This window comes from Gigantopelta aegis, chromosome 15 (assembly GCF_016097555.1).
Source record: "Gigantopelta aegis isolate Gae_Host chromosome 15, Gae_host_genome, whole genome shotgun sequence".
Taxonomy (NCBI): domain Eukaryota; kingdom Metazoa; phylum Mollusca; class Gastropoda; order Neomphalida; family Peltospiridae; genus Gigantopelta; species Gigantopelta aegis.
The window spans coordinates 14,748,698-14,766,256 of NC_054713.1; the positions used below are offsets into that span (position 1 = coordinate 14,748,698).

The 17,559-nt window shown below is 38.7% G+C and overlaps 1 protein-coding gene across 2 annotated transcripts in view; it reads right to left on the reverse strand.

Moving 5' to 3' along the window:
- LOC121390657 overlaps positions 1-11,830 on the reverse strand; it is a 40,721-nt gene extending 28,891 nt beyond the window's left edge. For both annotated transcript variants that reach the window (XM_041522522.1, XM_041522523.1), the window contains exon 1: positions 11,616-11,830. In XM_041522522.1, the coding sequence (XP_041378456.1) occupies positions 11,616-11,679 (64 nt within the window). In that variant the 5' untranslated portion in view covers positions 11,680-11,830. The remainder of the gene's footprint in view (positions 1-11,615) is intronic.
- Positions 11,831-17,559: the final 5,729 nt, after the last annotated feature.

Sequence of the window (17,559 nt, forward strand, 5' to 3'; positions counted from 1 at the left end):
CCCACTGCAAGTTACTGGTTAAGGACATTACTGTCACAGAGGAAGACGTGATTATTATTTTACCAAGTGCATTCACTGTTGCATGTTTGTAATTTTGATTACTGTGACTTTATAGTAATTATCTTTTTATCCAGAGGATTGAACCCTGCTCCGAGCTTTGGGAAACCATTACAGAGAAGTCTGACAGTTTTTTTTTTTTTTACCTACGTCACATGACAGAACTTGTGGGTCAGCTTTTTAGCAGAAAAGATACTACCATGACAGATACCACTAACCAGGTTAACAAAATTAAACAGCTGGTGAGCAAGAAAAAAGTATCAACTGCTGTCCAGTCACTTGACACAAGTTTTAATGTGGAAAATGAAAATTCCTCAGAGTACTTTGCCCAAAGACAGTGTACCAGAACTGTCGACTGATCCATCAACTTCTGGTGCTACACTTGACAAATCAGATGAAGATCCAGCACTCTATTTATTGTGTTTGCGATGATTCTGCTAATGATTCGCCAATGATCGCATGCGATTCAGCATACTGTCCCCACAAGCCATTTGAATGGTTTCATTTTCCTTGTATGGAATTAAAGAAAGCACCCACTGGAAAGTGGTATTGTATTGACTATAGGAAGGGAGTGGCAGTGAAGAAAGTGAAATGTGCTAATAAAACTAAAAGAAAATAACTTTTCGAAGACAAACTACTGTACACATGTACAGGTATTTAGTATCACTGGTGATTGATTTATGAACATTGAATTTAATTATAAAACTATGTGAACTATACGTGTACTTATTACAAAGTATGACGAACTCACCAAAAAACACGTCTGCAGTTTTCTTATCAATACTAATTGATATGAAACCCAAGCTGCACTGATGAGCCCTGGGAGGGTGAAACGTGTACAGTCAAAAAGTGAAAAAAACTAATTTACAGGCCTCAGTATTGCAAGTTAAATTCAGTTATGATGATTATAATTTAACAACACTTTTTTTAGTGATTGTTATTTTGTCAGCACCTATATAGCTGTCATTACTTTGTTGCATAGGGTCTGGGACGTAGTCCAGTGGTAAAGTGCCTGTCTGGTGCATGGTCTGGTGTGGGATCGATCCCTGTCTGTGGGCATGTTGGGCTAATCCGTGTTCCAGCCAGTGCACCACGACTGGTATATCAAATGATGTGGTATGTGCTATCCTGTCTGGGATGGTGCATATAAAATAAGCACAATGTTTCAATTATAAATGTCCTAATAAAACATATTTACAGGTGTGTGATGGGATTTTCATTCTTCAGTCAAATGGAAGTGAAGCGATTGGTACATGTTTGTAAGGGCACAACACACACAACACAATTTTATCAAAAACTGGGTTTGAACTGTCAGTTTTTGTTATAAGATAATCAAAAGGACATGTCCTAGGTCCGATCGGTTTATAGCTGAAAGCAAAGTAACCTAGCCAAAGCCTCCATCTTTCACTGGTTTTTTCACCTTGATGCGCGATAATGCTAGGAAGCCTAAAAAAAATCCTTTATTGTCTCTCCCGTAGCGGGCATTACAACTTAAAATGCCACAAGTAGTCGGCATTATGTTGGTTAAGGATGAATGACAACTAACAAAAAGATTCGACAAGTAGGTCTAGCTATTATGTGTTGATGCCTTCCAACATGGCCGACCGCTATGGATCATGGGTAATCTAGAATGAACCCTTGTGACGGAACACTCTCTTAATTTTGTTTTCGCCTACCGCGATATTAATTGTTTTAGAGGGCCGTGTGCAGTTCCAATATGCACTTAAGCCCAGGTGGGCACTTTGTTACGTAATACCTCTGCGCGACAGTGGTCGAGCTGTACCCTCTAATACACACCCAGTCCAGGTGTGGAGGCCATGTGGCCAGTAGTTACGTAATACCTCCGCTAATTCGGTACGATCGGGGTATTTCTGGCGAACTAGGCGACGACCAGTCTAGGCTTCTAAGAAAAATATGCCGGCTTAGTCGCTGTGGAAATATCACTTGATAGGGGAAGGACCGCGTTGTGCCCCCAGGCGATATTCGGATTTTTTTTATAATTAGCTAGGGTTTTAGAGATATCAGGAGAAACAAAAGGAAGGCTCCAGAGGATCGTTGTCCGTCTGGACTGGTAAATATTTTATTTCTGCTCTGTGTATAACCTTGATGTGATTGATGTGACTTTAAATATTTTAATACTGTATTATACCAATATTATTTAGACGGTGCTGCCGGTAATCTGACGCAGTAAACTGTAGGCTCACTGTTCTAATATATATAAAGCTTAACCAGTCATCCTAGAGGACCTAGGTAAACTGTAGTTTATTGTCTTTATTGTGATAGGTACCAGTATTAAGTCTGTATTACAAGGTTACTGAATGAGTAGTTAAGGGTTAATTAAAAATTAACCAGTTAGGAATAGAGTTGTAATTCCTTTATTAATTAAGTTCCCCTGGAAGCGTTTCTCAATTATCACACGTGTGGGTGTTATGTCACGGTGACGTGATTAGAATATTGTGTAAACTAGACACCTAGTGATTAACTAATTAAGTGATTAGTTCTGGGTTGTTATTATATTTGCACCAGCCTCGGTGGCGTCGTGGCAGGCCATCGGTCTACAGGTTGGTAGGTACTGGGTTCGGATCCCAGTCGAGGCATGGGATTTTTAATCCAGATACAGACTCCAAACCCTGAGTGAGTGCTCCGCAAGGCTCAATGGGTAGGTGTAAACCACTTGCACCGACCAGTGATCCATAACTGGTTCAACAAAGGCCATGGTTTGTGCTATCCTGCCTGTGGGAAGCGCAAATAAAAGATCCCTTGCTGCCAATCGGAAGAGTAGCCCATGTAGTGGCGACAGCAGGTTTCCTCTCAAAAAAAATATGTGTGGTCCTTAACCATATGCCTGACGCCATATAACCGTAAATAAAATGTGTTGAGTGCGTCGTTAAATAAAACACTTCTTTTTTTTAAAAATTATATTTGTTGTTGTTAATTAACTACTGTGGCAGTACATTTGTCTGCGTAGTAGTAATACAGATTCCAAAGTGTATAGTGTTTTTGTTGTGTTTTCTAGTGTACTAAACGTGCTATATTATATATACTTTATATAAGATCTTATCTCTGATCATACCCTAGACGAGCCACGCGGGTATAACTGCCCGTTACAGAGAGATCTAATAGATATACAGTTAGGAGAGATATTTGGATAATCGTGTTTCATTCAGTTACGGGTATTGTAGGATCCCCGTGACAACCCTCTAGATTACCCACGATCCATAGCGGTCGGCCATGTTGGAAGGCATCGACACCTAATAATAGTTAGGCCTACTTGTCGAATCTTTTTGTTAGATTTCATTCGTCCTGAACCAACATAATGCCGACTACTTGTGGCATTGTCAGTTGTAATGCCCGCTACGGGAGAGACAAAGGATTTTTTTGGGCGGGCTTCCTAGCATTATCACGCACCAGGGTGAAGAAACTAAAGAAAAAAGTGAAAGACGAAGGAGGCTTTGGCCAAAACTTTTCATTTTGGCTTAAGTTTCAGCTATAAACCGATCGGACCTAGGACATGTCCTACTGATTATCTTATAACAAAAACTGACAGTTCAAACCCAGTTTTAATAAAATTGTGTTTGTGTGTTGTGCCATTACAAATATGTACCCATCAGTTGTTCCATTTGACTGAAGAATGGAAATGCCATCACACACCTGTAAATATGTTTTATTAGGACATTTATAATTAGCATCTGAATACCCTGGGGAAAATTACATTCAAAACAGATTCACTTGAAAAATAATTATCTCCAAAAAGAACTCTATATATTAACAAAAATAATCCTCCAAACATGTTTGCATTTTATTACTAGTCACTGTTGAGAATATTGGTAATTTTCAGGCATTGATTAGTGAATAACCCAAGCTGCACTGGTGAGCCCTGGGAGGAGTGAAACATGTTAATGAACTAGGTAATGGTGTAATAAATATTGGTCGCCAGTGTTCTACCTAGTACTTGTGCGCAAAAAAATTAAAACAAATTGATTACCATATGAGTGGTATGTGCTGCCCAGTTTTGGAACCCAACCCTGACTATGTCCTCCACCAAAAAGTAAACATTTCATTATAGTCATTTAATAAACACCATTCAAAATACACCACTAGAGCATATTGTTTATTAATCACCGGCTATTGGATGTCAAACATTTGTTAATTTTTACAAATAGTCTTAGAAAGGAAACACACTACTTGTAGCAAGAAACGTCAAAAAATCAACACTTATCCGTTTATCCTGACAAGTGTAAATCTACTCCGGGGGGTGGGGGGGGGGGGGGGGGGGGGTTGGGTCCTCTGTGTATTGTTCAATGCATCTTCATTTTGAACAATCAAAACCAATGTCCATGTACTTGAATAAAACAAACCAGTTATTTGGACAGGTGACAATATTGGTGGACAAGTATATTTCTAGATGTACTTGTCCTGTGCTTGTGCTTATTTCTATCACTGGCAAGGAATATTTTATATGCACCATCCCAGATACAGGGTAGCACATACCACATCCTTTGATATACCAGCCGTGGTGCACTGGCTGGAACACGGAATAGCCCAATGTGCCCACAGACAGGGATCGATCCCACACCAGACCATGCACCAGACAGGCACTTTACCACTGGACTACGTCCCAGACCCAATGTAACAAAGTAATGACACCTATATAGGTGCTGACAAAATAACTAATCACTAAAAAAAGTGTTGTTAAATTATAATCATAATAACTGAATTTAACTTGCAATATTGAGGCCTGTAATTTTTTCCACCATTTTTTGACTGTGTACACGTTTCGCCCTCCCAGGGCTCATCAATGCAGCTTGGGTTTCATATCAATTAGTATTGATAAGAAAACTGCAGACGTGTTTTTTTTGGTGAGTTCTTTGGTGAGTCTGTGATAATTTATAATAAGTTCATGTATAGTTCACATAGTTTTATAATTAAATTCAATGTTCATAAATCCATCACCAGTGATGCTAAATACCTGTAAATGTGTACAGTAGTTTGTATTTGAAAAGTTATTTTCTTTTAGTTTTATTAAAACATTTCACTTTCTTCACTGCCACTCCCTTCCTATAGCCAATACAGTACCACTTTCCAGTGGGTGCTTTCTTTAATTTCATACAAGAAAAATGAAACCATTCAAATGGCTTGTGGGGACAGTCTCCTGAATCGCATGCGATCATTGAATCATCGCAAATACAATATAGTGCTGGACCTTCATCTGATTTGTCAAGTGTAGCACCAGAATTGATGGATCAGTCGACAGTTCTGGTGCACACTCTGAGCAAAGTACTCTGAGGATTTTTCATTTTTCACATTAAAACGTGTGTCAAGTGACTGGACAGCAGTTTTTTTTAAGTTCTTGATGTAGTGAAGTTAATGTTTTAAAGTGGTGCATAGTCAACAGAAGTTCGTGATGCAGGCAACATTCAGTAGGCTGGTTCCTGTTTCACAGTGCTGCTTTGCCTTAAGTTGAACCTTACACTGGCTTCAATATAAAATAATGTGGATGCCACATAAGAAAATGATTCGCCAAGTCCTGCTTTACAATTACAATGGGCACAAAGATCTTTACCAGCTTTATCGAAAATAATCCACGAATAAAGCGATGTGTTATTAAGCCGTTGTGAATGCATCACCCTTGCACGTATCACATGGACTGAATCATGGATGTAAACACCAACATTCCTCACCCAACCACGGTCATATGCATCCAAACTTTTATAATTCTGGAAGTCCTTCAGCGTATAAAAAGGGCTTGGCTAAAAATCAGGTAATTTATCAGATCTGCATACGTAAATGATGGATAGAAATGGGGGTCCTGAAGCCATTTTCCACCGGCGATTTTGTAGTGTACGAATCCTGCTTCCCAATATATCCAGTTTTTTCCATATCTGCTTTTTGCCGTCTTATCCAGTGTATCAAAATAATCCTGCATGTTATCAAAATAATGCAGTGTCTATTAACAGTAAAAAATAAATATTTAAAAGGACTTAAGTTATAAATCTTAAACTGCGAAGCTCGTATTTGTATACAACAATGAAACGCTATTGTTTGCCTTCCACCATGGCCGGCCGCACAGAGGTATGGGTAATATTGCCATTTTTAACCCTCTATTGCTGTGCCGTAACGTTTATCCACTGGATCGAATTTTCCATTTGTAATCACGATTTAATAAAATCAGGCATATGTGCTTTATTTAAGAGCCTCAACACGTACAACATATTTTAATAAATTTTACACAAAAATATTAAGTACAATACCTTTGGTAACCTTTCCAGGATTAGATGTTTGAAGATGACACATTTAAACATTTGAAAGCTATTTTCATCCTAGCACATCGAAAATGCGGAATGAAAATATTGCGGAACGAGAATTATTCGTATCAAGCATTTTACGTACACTGACGGAACATGCTCTTAATTTCTTTTCGCCAGTGGCGATATTAATTGTTTTAGAGGGCCGTGTGCAGTTCCCAATATGCACTTAAGCCCAGATGGGCACTTTGTTACGTAATACCTCCGCGCGACGGCGGTCGAGCTGTACACAATACACACCCAGACCAGATGCGGAGGCCATATGGCCAGTAGTTACGTAACAACTCCGGTAGAACGGTTTATGACCGGGGAATTTCTGGCGAACTGGCAACAGTATATCTGACCATCTAAGAAAAATATGTCGTCTGGGTCGCTGTGGAAAACTCGCATGATAGGGGGGTTACCGCGATGTGCCCCTAGGCGATATTCGGATTTATTACAAATAGCTAGGGTTTTAGATATCAGGGAGAAACATTGGAAGGCTCCCAGGGAACGTTGTCCGTCCGGACTGGTAAATATTTTATTTCTGCTCTGTTGTATAACCTTGATCTGATTGATGTGACTTTAAATATTTTAATACTGTATTATACCAATATTATTTAGACAGTGGTTCCGGTAATCTGACGAAGTAAACTGTAGGCTCACTGTTCTAATATATATAAAGCTTAACCAGTCATCCTAGAGGACCTAGGTAAACTGTAGTTTATTGTCTTTATTGTGATAGGTACCAGTATTAATTCTGTATTACAAGGTTACTGAATGAGTAGTTCAGGGTTAATTAAAAATTAACCAGTTAGGAATAGAGTTGTAATTCCTTTATTAATCAAGTTCCCCTGGAAGCGTTTCTCAATTATCACACGTGTGGGTGTTATGTCACGGTGACGTGATTAGAATATTGTGTAAACTAGAGACCTAGTGATTAACTAATTAAGTGATCAGTTCTGGGTTGTTATTATTTGTTGTTGTTAATTAACTACTGCGGCAGTACATTTGTCAGCGTAGTATTAATACAGATTCCAAAGTGTATTGTGTTTTTGTTGTGTTTTCTAGTGAACTAAACGTGCTATAATAACACATTTATATATTATCTTATCTCTGATCATACCTAGACGAGCCACTCGGGTTTTTGAACTGCCCGATACAGAGAGATCTAATAGATATACAGTTAGGAGAGATATTTGGATAATCGTGTTTTATTTAGTTACGGGTATTATAGGATCCCCGTGACATACACCCAATAAAAAGAAATATTGCGGAACTGAATGGAATTGGATTATTTTGTTAACTTTTGTTTCTATATATGTGCTATGTGTGGGTTGCATTATATGCATTATTAATAATATTATCACATTAAAGTTTTGGGGTGTATTCTTCTTTTTTATTATTATTAAAAAAATAATGATTGTCAGTACAGGTCATTACTTATTTTAAGGCCTTCATTTATTTACTTTTTTTTTTATAAATTATTATTTCCTTTAGTATTTTTTTTTTTTTTTAATATTATTACAGGCCATTGCTTACATGACATGTTTCAAAGGTTTTTCTCTTTTTTTTTCTTAAAAAAACAAATCCTAGTTTAATTATCATTGCAGGTCATTAGTTATTTTAAGGGTTTTATTTATTTATTTATTTATTATTAATTTTTACTCTTCTATCTTTTTTTTCAGCTATAATTACTGGTTATTAGTTATTTTAGGGGTTTTATTCAATTTAAAAAAATAAAATATATATATATAAATTTCTTATAATTAACATGCACAGCCCCCAACCACACAACCTAAAAAATCATTGATTATAATAGTTTCATTAATCTTTCATAATATTTATATTAATCTTTTATAGCAATTTCTGGGGAAAGGTGAATAGACACACAAAGAAATGGGGAAACAGACAATTTGAAAGTTAAACTGGCTGTTGAAAATATTTTATACATGTAAATCTAACATGTTGTAATGATTGTCAGCTCCATCTAATTTATTCCTTGAAACATTCATTTAACTACTTTCAAAAATTGTACTATAAGTCATATGTAGTTACATAACAAATCTGCACAGCAATGTACATATAAAGTACCGAAAAAGTATGTTCAACTACATAATTATCAAACATTAATTCTCAAATGTTCACCGTAACATTTAGAAATTAATGTAAGTGTATGAACATGTTAACTGTAAACTTACCTAAAGTAATCCTGGTACTAACAAAAGAACAGGAATGATACACATCCATCCCACTACTTGTATGTTATTGTCAAGTCACAGTTATGCATTAATTACAAAACATGTTCATGTGGTTGCGAGGCAATCGTCAACAACATAATTAATGTTCAAACGTTAAAGTAGGAATCAAAGTACACATCGGTTTAGCGAATGTGCAGACAGGTACAAGGCAGTTATCACAAGCAGTAATTGTCATCACTGCCTTGTGCCTGTCTGCACATTGCTAAACCGATGTGCATTTTGATTCCTACTTAACCATTTGAATATTAACTGTGCTGTTGAATGTAATTAATTCACAAGTGTGACTTGGTGAAAACTGCTGCTTGAGACAACTGCCTCGTACCAATGTGTGTTAAACATCGGTAAGCACACTAAATTACAAATAATGCACATTAATTACGAATAATGCACATTAACAAGAAAACAACAAGAAACAAGCAAATGTGTGATCTCTTGCTACCCCGTTTCATCTCTCTATGTCTGTCTCCCCCAACCCCCCTCTGTCTTGTGTATATATAAGTGTGTGTGTGTGTGTGTCTGTGCGTGCGCGTATGTGTGTGTAATGGAAATATTTATAAATGAAAAAAACATTTTTATTTAGTTAATAATTAAATTAATTATTATTAAATCAATAATTTATTTATTATGTTATTTATTATAATTAACTAACATTATTCAGTAATTTATTATTATATTATTATTTATTAAGTATTAACTAAATAATATAATTAATTATTATTAATTAATTATTTATTAACTGATTTAAAAAAATATTATTCATTAATTAGTTTATTTATTATTATTATTATTATTATTATTATTATTATTAAACGTGATATGTATTCCATTAAATATCGTAGAAGAAACTCCTGAACCAGAGACGAATAATAAAAATAATCCGATTCCGCTAACAGTTTTCAATCACATTTTAAATATGCTCATAATGGCCGGCGGGAATATTCGAGATTTTGTTCGTAACTGACAATTGGATTAATGCAGGATTACTATGTTATACGTAAACCGTAACTCGGGAGGTTTTCTTTATACAGTAAGTGTTTATATTTGTTAGTACATCTCATATTTCGTCACGAAATAATTCCATGGTTGTATCGATTCCGCCTGAAATCTGGGCGGAAAACGCACGCTTGTTTTTGCTATTAAACTTGTAAACATCGGGTTCAATAAATGTCAAAATGTTAAAAAACGGACAGTAGATGTTTACCTTGGTGAACTACCCATAACGAATGAATGAATGAATGTTTAACGACACCCCAGCACGAAAAATACATCGGCTATTGGGTGTCAAACTATGGTAATGCAAATAAATAAAGTGATGATCAACATCGATATAAAAATTCAAGACTTAAACAAAAATAGTGTAAAGAATTTGCAAAAACACAAATATCACAGAATTTTATGGATACTGAATTTTACTCAAAACTTTCAATTTTGTGCTGTATTGGCCATTCTCAAAGAGAATGTTACACCCCTGCACCACGGTGAGGTTACAGCACACGCAGGGGCTACCCATAACGAGACACCAGCAATGTCCTGACACGGCGGGTGGGTTTGAAAAGAAAGCCTCTGTAGTATTTCTTTTTGGCCGACCATTCAAAATAATGAATTGCGCCCAATTTCCTCAACCCAAATTGCGCACCTTTTCTCTTTGGCATAATACTTTGCTCCATTCCAAATTCAATAGCACTAATAGGTTTAGTGGTTAGTGAGAGAAGTCGGTGTACTGGCCTTATAATTAGCACACACACACACACACACACACACACACACACACCAACTTCCCCCCCCCCCACACACACACACACCAACTTCCCCCCCACACACACACCAACTTCCCCCCCCCCCCCACACACACACACACCGCCACTTCCACCCCTCCACCTAACCCACACCCCGACTCCAAGAGAATTGCACTGAGTGGAAACATTGGAGGATGCAGGTCAGGTCAGGTCAGGTCAGGTCATTGGGTTTTACGTGCACATTCAGAACAAGCTGTTGTAGCGCACGCCATTGGAGGATGCGGAATACTTTACTATTAAAGGGACAGACGCTAGTTTCAACCCGTGAAAATTGACACTAAGTTTATTTAATCTACAAACTTATAGTACATTTGGATAAAGTTGCAATTGGGTGACTTTGAAACGGTGAAATACCCTCTAAAAATAGACTATAACTCGACTCTATAACTTACTTCTCAGACGAACGTGCGTTTTTAAAAATATAAACAATGCATTTTGTGATATTAAAAACTGGCTGCTGTTAGATCCACATGTAATAGTGGAGCTAATTTTAATTAGATTGGAAAGTGCAGTAATAAACTCTGTATTGTATATCTGTATAAACAGATTTTATGGCTATACCATCACGGGTTTTGTTGTAGTTTTTTTGTCTTGAAACGAATTTTATGTAAAATTTTATATTGAAATTAGTTTCCGGCAAACTTCGTAATTCACCCGAATCATTTCGTATACCTTCGACATAAACCCGAATGTTTTCAAATTCTTTTCAAGTCACTGGCATGATTTTGCAAGTAAGGTTTTGATTGGTCGAATCAAAGGTCAACTGGACATGAGCTCCAACGGGCTGCTGTTAGATCCACATGTGATAGTGGAGCTAATTTTAATTAGATTGCTTATTTTAAATAAGAAAATGTATTTTACAATGGTTGTAAACTCAACCGGCCTCGGTGGCGTTGTGGTTAAGTCATTGGATTACACGCTGGTAGGTACAGGGGTTCGCAGCTCGGTACCGGCTCCCACCCAGAGCGAGTTTTAACGACTCAGTGGGTAGGTGTAAAGCCACTACACCCTCTTCTTTCTCATTAACCACTAACAGCTAACCCACTGTCCTGAACAGACAGCCCATATAGTTCAGATGTGTGCCCAGGACAGCGTGCTTGAATCTTAAGTGGATATAAGTACTATAATAAGTTGACATAAAATGTAAACCCAGGACTGTCGCTTTAACACTGGTTTACTGGTTTAATATAAATTCAACAAATAACCTCCATTCTTACCTGACTCAGGTGTATACAGGTACAGACACAACAAACTGAAGAAAATCAAACTCGGACCATTCATTTTTATCTGCTGGTCTTCTCCAAGATTTCAAACGTTCTAACTGCGTCTGGTAAAATACCCCGCTCTGTTGCACAACGTATATACAGTAAAACCTGTTAAAACCCGGATCACAACGGTTAACTAAATGTATTTAAATCCGATTTAGTCAGGATCCGGCGTTTAGAGGGTCACGTTTTACTATTTGTGAGAAGAAAAAAAATCGGGACCATAAAATTTGGCCGTTTTGACAATGTTCCGGTTTGTACAGGGTCTTGATTAAGTTCTTAGTAGATATTTACAGTGAAACCCATCTTCAGAGAAGATAATTTGATACGAGTTCACATCCTATAGACACCAACAATTGCCCTAGCCGATGACTTGACACGGCGGGTGGGTTTGAAAAGAAAGCCTCTGTAGTATTTCTTTTTGGCCGACCATTCAAAATAATGAATTGCGCCCAATTTCCTCAACCCAAATTGCGCACCTTTTCTCTTTGGCATAATACTTTGCTCCATTCCAAATTCAATAGCACTAATAGGTTTAGTGGTTAGTGAGAGAAGTCGGTGTAGTGGCCTTATAATTAGCACACACACACACACACACACACACACCAACTTCCCCCCCACACACACACACACACCAACTTCCCCCCCACACACACACCAACTTCCCCCCCCCCCCCCACACACACACACCGCCACTTCCACCCCTCCACCTAACCCACACCCCGACTCCCAAGAGAATTGCACTGAGTGGAAACATTGGAGGATGCAGGCCAGGTCAGGTCAGGTCAGGTCATTGGGTTTTACGTGCACATTCAGAACAAGCTGTTGTAGCGCACGCCATTGGAGGATGCGGAATACTTTACTATTAAAGGGACAGACGCTAGTTTCAACCCGTGAAAATTGACACTAAGTTTATTTAATCTACAAACTTATAGTACATTTGGATAAAGTTGCAATTGGGTGACTTTGAAACGGTGAAATACCCTCTAAAAATAGACTATAACTCGACTCTATAACTTACTTCTCAGACGAACGTGCGTTTTTAAAAATATAAACAATGCATTTTGTGATATTAAAAACTGGCTGCTGTTAGATCCACATGTAATAGTGGAGCTAATTTTAATTAGATTGGAAAGTGCAGTAATAAACTCTGTATTGTATATCTGTATAAACAGATTTTATGGCTATACCATCACGGGTTTTGTTGTAGTTTTTTTGTCTTGAAACGAATTTTATGTAAAATTTTATATTGAAATTAGTTTCCGGCAAACTTCGTAATTCACCCGAATCATTTCGTATACCCTCGACATAAACCCGAATGTTTTCAAATTCTTTTCAAGTCACTGGCATGATTTTGCAAGTAAGGTTTTGATTGGTCGAATCAAAGGTCAACTGGACATGAGCTCCAACGGGCTGCTGTTAGATCCACATGTGATAGTGGAGCTAATTTTAATTAGATTGCTTATTTTAAATAAGAAAATGTATTTTACAATGGTTGTAAACTCAACCGGCCTCGGTGGCGTTGTGGTTAAGTCATTGGATTACACGCTGGTAGGTACAGGGGTTCGCAGCTCGGTACCGGCTCCCACCCAGAGCGAGTTTTAACGACTCAGTGGGTAGGTGTAAAGCCACTACACCCTCTTCTTTCTCATTAACCACTAACAGCTAACCCACTGTCCTGAACAGACAGCCCATATAGTTCAGATGTGTGCCCAGGACAGCGTGCTTGAATCTTAAGTGGATATAAGTACTATAATAAGTTGACATAAAATGTAAACCCAGGACTGTCGCTTTAACACTGGTTTACTGGTTTAATATAAATTCAACAAATAACCTCCATTCTTACCTGACTCAGGTGTATACAGGTACAGACACAACAAACTGAAGAAAATCAAACTCGGACCATTCATTTTTATCTGCTGGTCTTCTCCAAGATTTCAAACGTTCTAACTGCGTCTGGTAAAATACCCCGCTCTGTTGCACAACGTATATACAGTAAAACCTGTTAAAACCCGGATCACAACGGTTAACTAAATGTATTTAAATCCGATTTAGTCAGGATCCGGCGTTTAGAGGGTCACGTTTTACTATTTGTGAGAAGAAAAAAAATCGGGACCATAAAACTTGGCCGTTTTGACAATGTTCCGGTTTGTACAGGGTCTTGATTAAGTTCTTAGTAGATATTTACAGTGAAACCCATCTTCAGAGAAGATAATTTGATACGAGTTCACATCCTATAGACACCAAACAATTGCCCTAGCCGATGACTTGACACGGCGGGTGGGTTTGAAAAGAAATTCCCCGCAATATTACAAAACCATTGAACCGGCGGTTACTTGCGTGCACACAATGACTAAATATTTTTTAGGTCAAACTTCTGTAAGTGGATTACTGTTCATATGGTTATACTGTAATGAAATTTACTTTTCGGGTCCCAATCTGGGGACCACGGGTTCGGCTACCCCTTTCGGTTGTAGACTTTTGCTGATACTAAGAGTCTATTAATAATTCTCTAGAAGGCTGAAATTACTATAAACCAGACCGACTTGGCTAGCACAGAAAACCCAAACAAACAAACGAACAGATTACACATTTATTCGAGGGAGTACAAACAAATAACAAATATGTATGGTAGTCCTCCAAGATCCATATATGAATTGACTACCACTAAATAAATAAATTTACACCCACATATCCATACAAATAAATATTTATATTTAGGGACGTGTATGAATGTGTCGTGGATAATCCCGACGAAGAGAATATTCGCGGAATTAAATTTACATCTGCAGGACAGCACACACCAAATAATTAGGCTCTACACCTTATACGATTACCCATCCATGCCGGTGTACACGAACTCGTTAAATTATATATATTGGGCAGCCCCCTTCAAAGCTATTTTTAACCAAAACACCCTATTAAAGTAGTGGTTAATCCATATAATTAGGACTGCTTATTCGGAATGGGGTTACAAACCATCGACAATGACGAAGACCGCTTATTAAAATCAACGAGATCCTAATTTAATCAGGTTTAATTTATTCAGACGGGTCGTCCGTTCTCTAACTCAGCCAAAACGATTAAGCGGACAGTTCGTGCACGGTAAAACACGTAACATGGGTCATTGCCCGACTCGCTTTACATAGTTAATTTATAATTTTAATAACCGAAACTTATAAGATATATATTGGTTAAACGTATGTTTAAATGGGTAGACAGTTAGGAATGGAAGCAAACATGTTTACATATATACTCTTCAAAAGAAGAAACGCAAAACCACATTGTCGTAACATTTGGAGAATTGATTTAATTATTGAATGGTGAGTCCGATAATTACCAAATGTTGCAGGATTGTTCACAATTCACTCTAGTCCATTGTGAGTAAGTGATAGGACACACCACCAAGGTCAAGGTCATCTGGAGTCAATACCGGGTGTGGCCTCCGCGTGTGTTGACAACTGCCTGGCACCGCCTGCCCATTAAAGCAACCAGAGTACGGATGACGTCCCGGGGGATGGTGGCCCACTCGGCCTGCAAGGCTGCTGCCAGCTCGGGCAGGGTCTGGGGCTGTGGTTGTCGCTGTCGGAGGCGTCGGTCCAACTCGTCCCATAGATGCTCAATTGGGTTCAAATCCGGTGATGTCGATGGCCAAGGAAGGACATTAATGTTGTTGTTCTGTAGGAAAGCCGTTGTGAGACGTGCTGTGTGAGGCCTGGCGTTGTCATGTTGGAACACTGCGTTGGCGTTGGCCATAACTGGAACGATGTGTGGCCGGAGGATCTGGTCAATGTAGCCCTGTGCATTCAGGTTGCCCTGCACGTGGACCAGGTCAGTTCTGCCAGTGTGTGAGATGGCTGCCCACACCATGACACTACCCCCGCCGAATCTGTCCACTTCCTGCACGCAGTTTGCCGCATAACGTTCACCACGACGCCTATACACGCGACATCTTCCATCATGACGTCGGAGCAGAAATCGGGACTCGTCACTGAACCACACCCGTCTCCATCGCAGTTGAGGCCATTGTCGATGAATCTGGCACCACTGCAGTCGGAGTCGACGGTGTTGTGGTGTTAAGATGACACCTCGAACTGGACGTCTGGCACGAATTCCTACCTCACGTAGGCGGTTCCGTACGGTCTGGTCGGATATCCTGCGCAAACCTGGTATTGCTGCGGCTGTGGAGGTGGCAGTAGTCAATCGTTCCCGAAGGTGGCGTACCCGGATGTAGCGGTCCTGCCCGGGGGTAGTGACCCGTGGTCGACCGGATCTAGGGAGGTCACGTGTTGATCCATGTTGCTGGTAACGGTCCCAGTCTGGAGATGGTGCTTGGGGTCACATGGAATGCCCTGGCAACGGCCGTTCTGGATTCGCCTGCGTCTAGTCGGCCGATGGCATTGTTTCTCTGCGGTTCACTGAGACGTGGCATGTCCTGGATTGTCAACTGTCGGCCAGATACAGAGGCCAGGCAAGCGAACACCCTGCACTTTTATACTGTCGGTGTTCATGTTGCACGTGCAGACAACGCACGTGCAGTGGTGACATGGTTTGCACGTGGCTGCGTTTTTGCGAATATTCACATTTTGGAACTTTATTGTACAGTAGCTGCGTTTTATCGAATGTAACCGTGGGAATGTGTTTGGGACATGCAATGACCTTATATTCACAAAGCATGAACCGGTAGGAAACATAAAATCGGAGTTATAACCCATTTGTACCCTTTTGCGTTTCTTTTTTTGAAGAGTATATATAAAACAAAAAACAACACAGCATACAAACACTAACCTCACAGAAAAACAACCCGAGCGCAAGTGGGGATGAATAACGTACGTCGAAAAATAATCTAACTTGACCAACCTGATTGGTTGATTCAGTCAGGCCACACTCTTGCACGGACTTCTGCCGACAACATTTAAAACGGTTGCACGACACTTATTGTATTATCCCTCGTAACAATGAGAAAATAACGTTCCTGATATTCATAAGTGAGTAGAGTTAGATCATGCTGTTAATGTAATTAGTAAGAGATATAATCAGAATCTTAACTGAATATAATAACCAAAGAAAATATGAAAAGATAGACAGACTGAAAACCAGGAACGCTACAATACTAATCAAAATAAGCCTTGGGGCCACCTGGATTTCGACTCCAACTTCAAGATGGCCGCCAAAATCCAAAATGGCCGCAATACAAAGTTTCTCGTCTTGCAGATGACTTACAAATGAACATTTGGTGTGTATTTAGGGGTTTTCGGGGTCAAGGAAGTCATTTATGAAGATATTAAAATTGTTGGAAGAAAACTGTAGATATTAAATGCTGATTTGCAGCTGTTAAACTGTTTAACAGCTAAAAAAGATATTTCACTATTGACATACTAGCAGTTAAATAATTGAAAGACACATGTACTTAGATATCAACCGTTTATTCTTTATTCAGTAGTACATTATTACTATCTACCTAGTTGACAGAAAAAAGATAAAGATTGTTTATAGTTAGTGTTTTGGTTTTAGCATTCAAACTAGGATCAATATGCTGTATGCAAACAATGTACTCTAATGAAGTTTTACTTTAAACTAGATCTACTAATTTGAATTAATCTTTGATACAGAGTCAAACACAATTTTAGCCCTAGAAATAAATGTCAGAGTCGGAATCTAAGCATTCTGATTGGCTATCATTCTCAATGTTGGAGGTACTTGAAGTTGTGTTAGTGCCATCACTGTTTTGTAGTTCATCTTCATGTTCACCTAAGTAACCAATCGAATCATCAAGAGACTTCACAGTTTCGTGTCTTCTCTTCTTCTGACGAGGTCCAGATAGGTCTTGCGCAACATCTTCTTTGTCTGCTTCATATCCGCCATCCGGTTTCTGTTTGGTCGTCTGCTGGCCTTC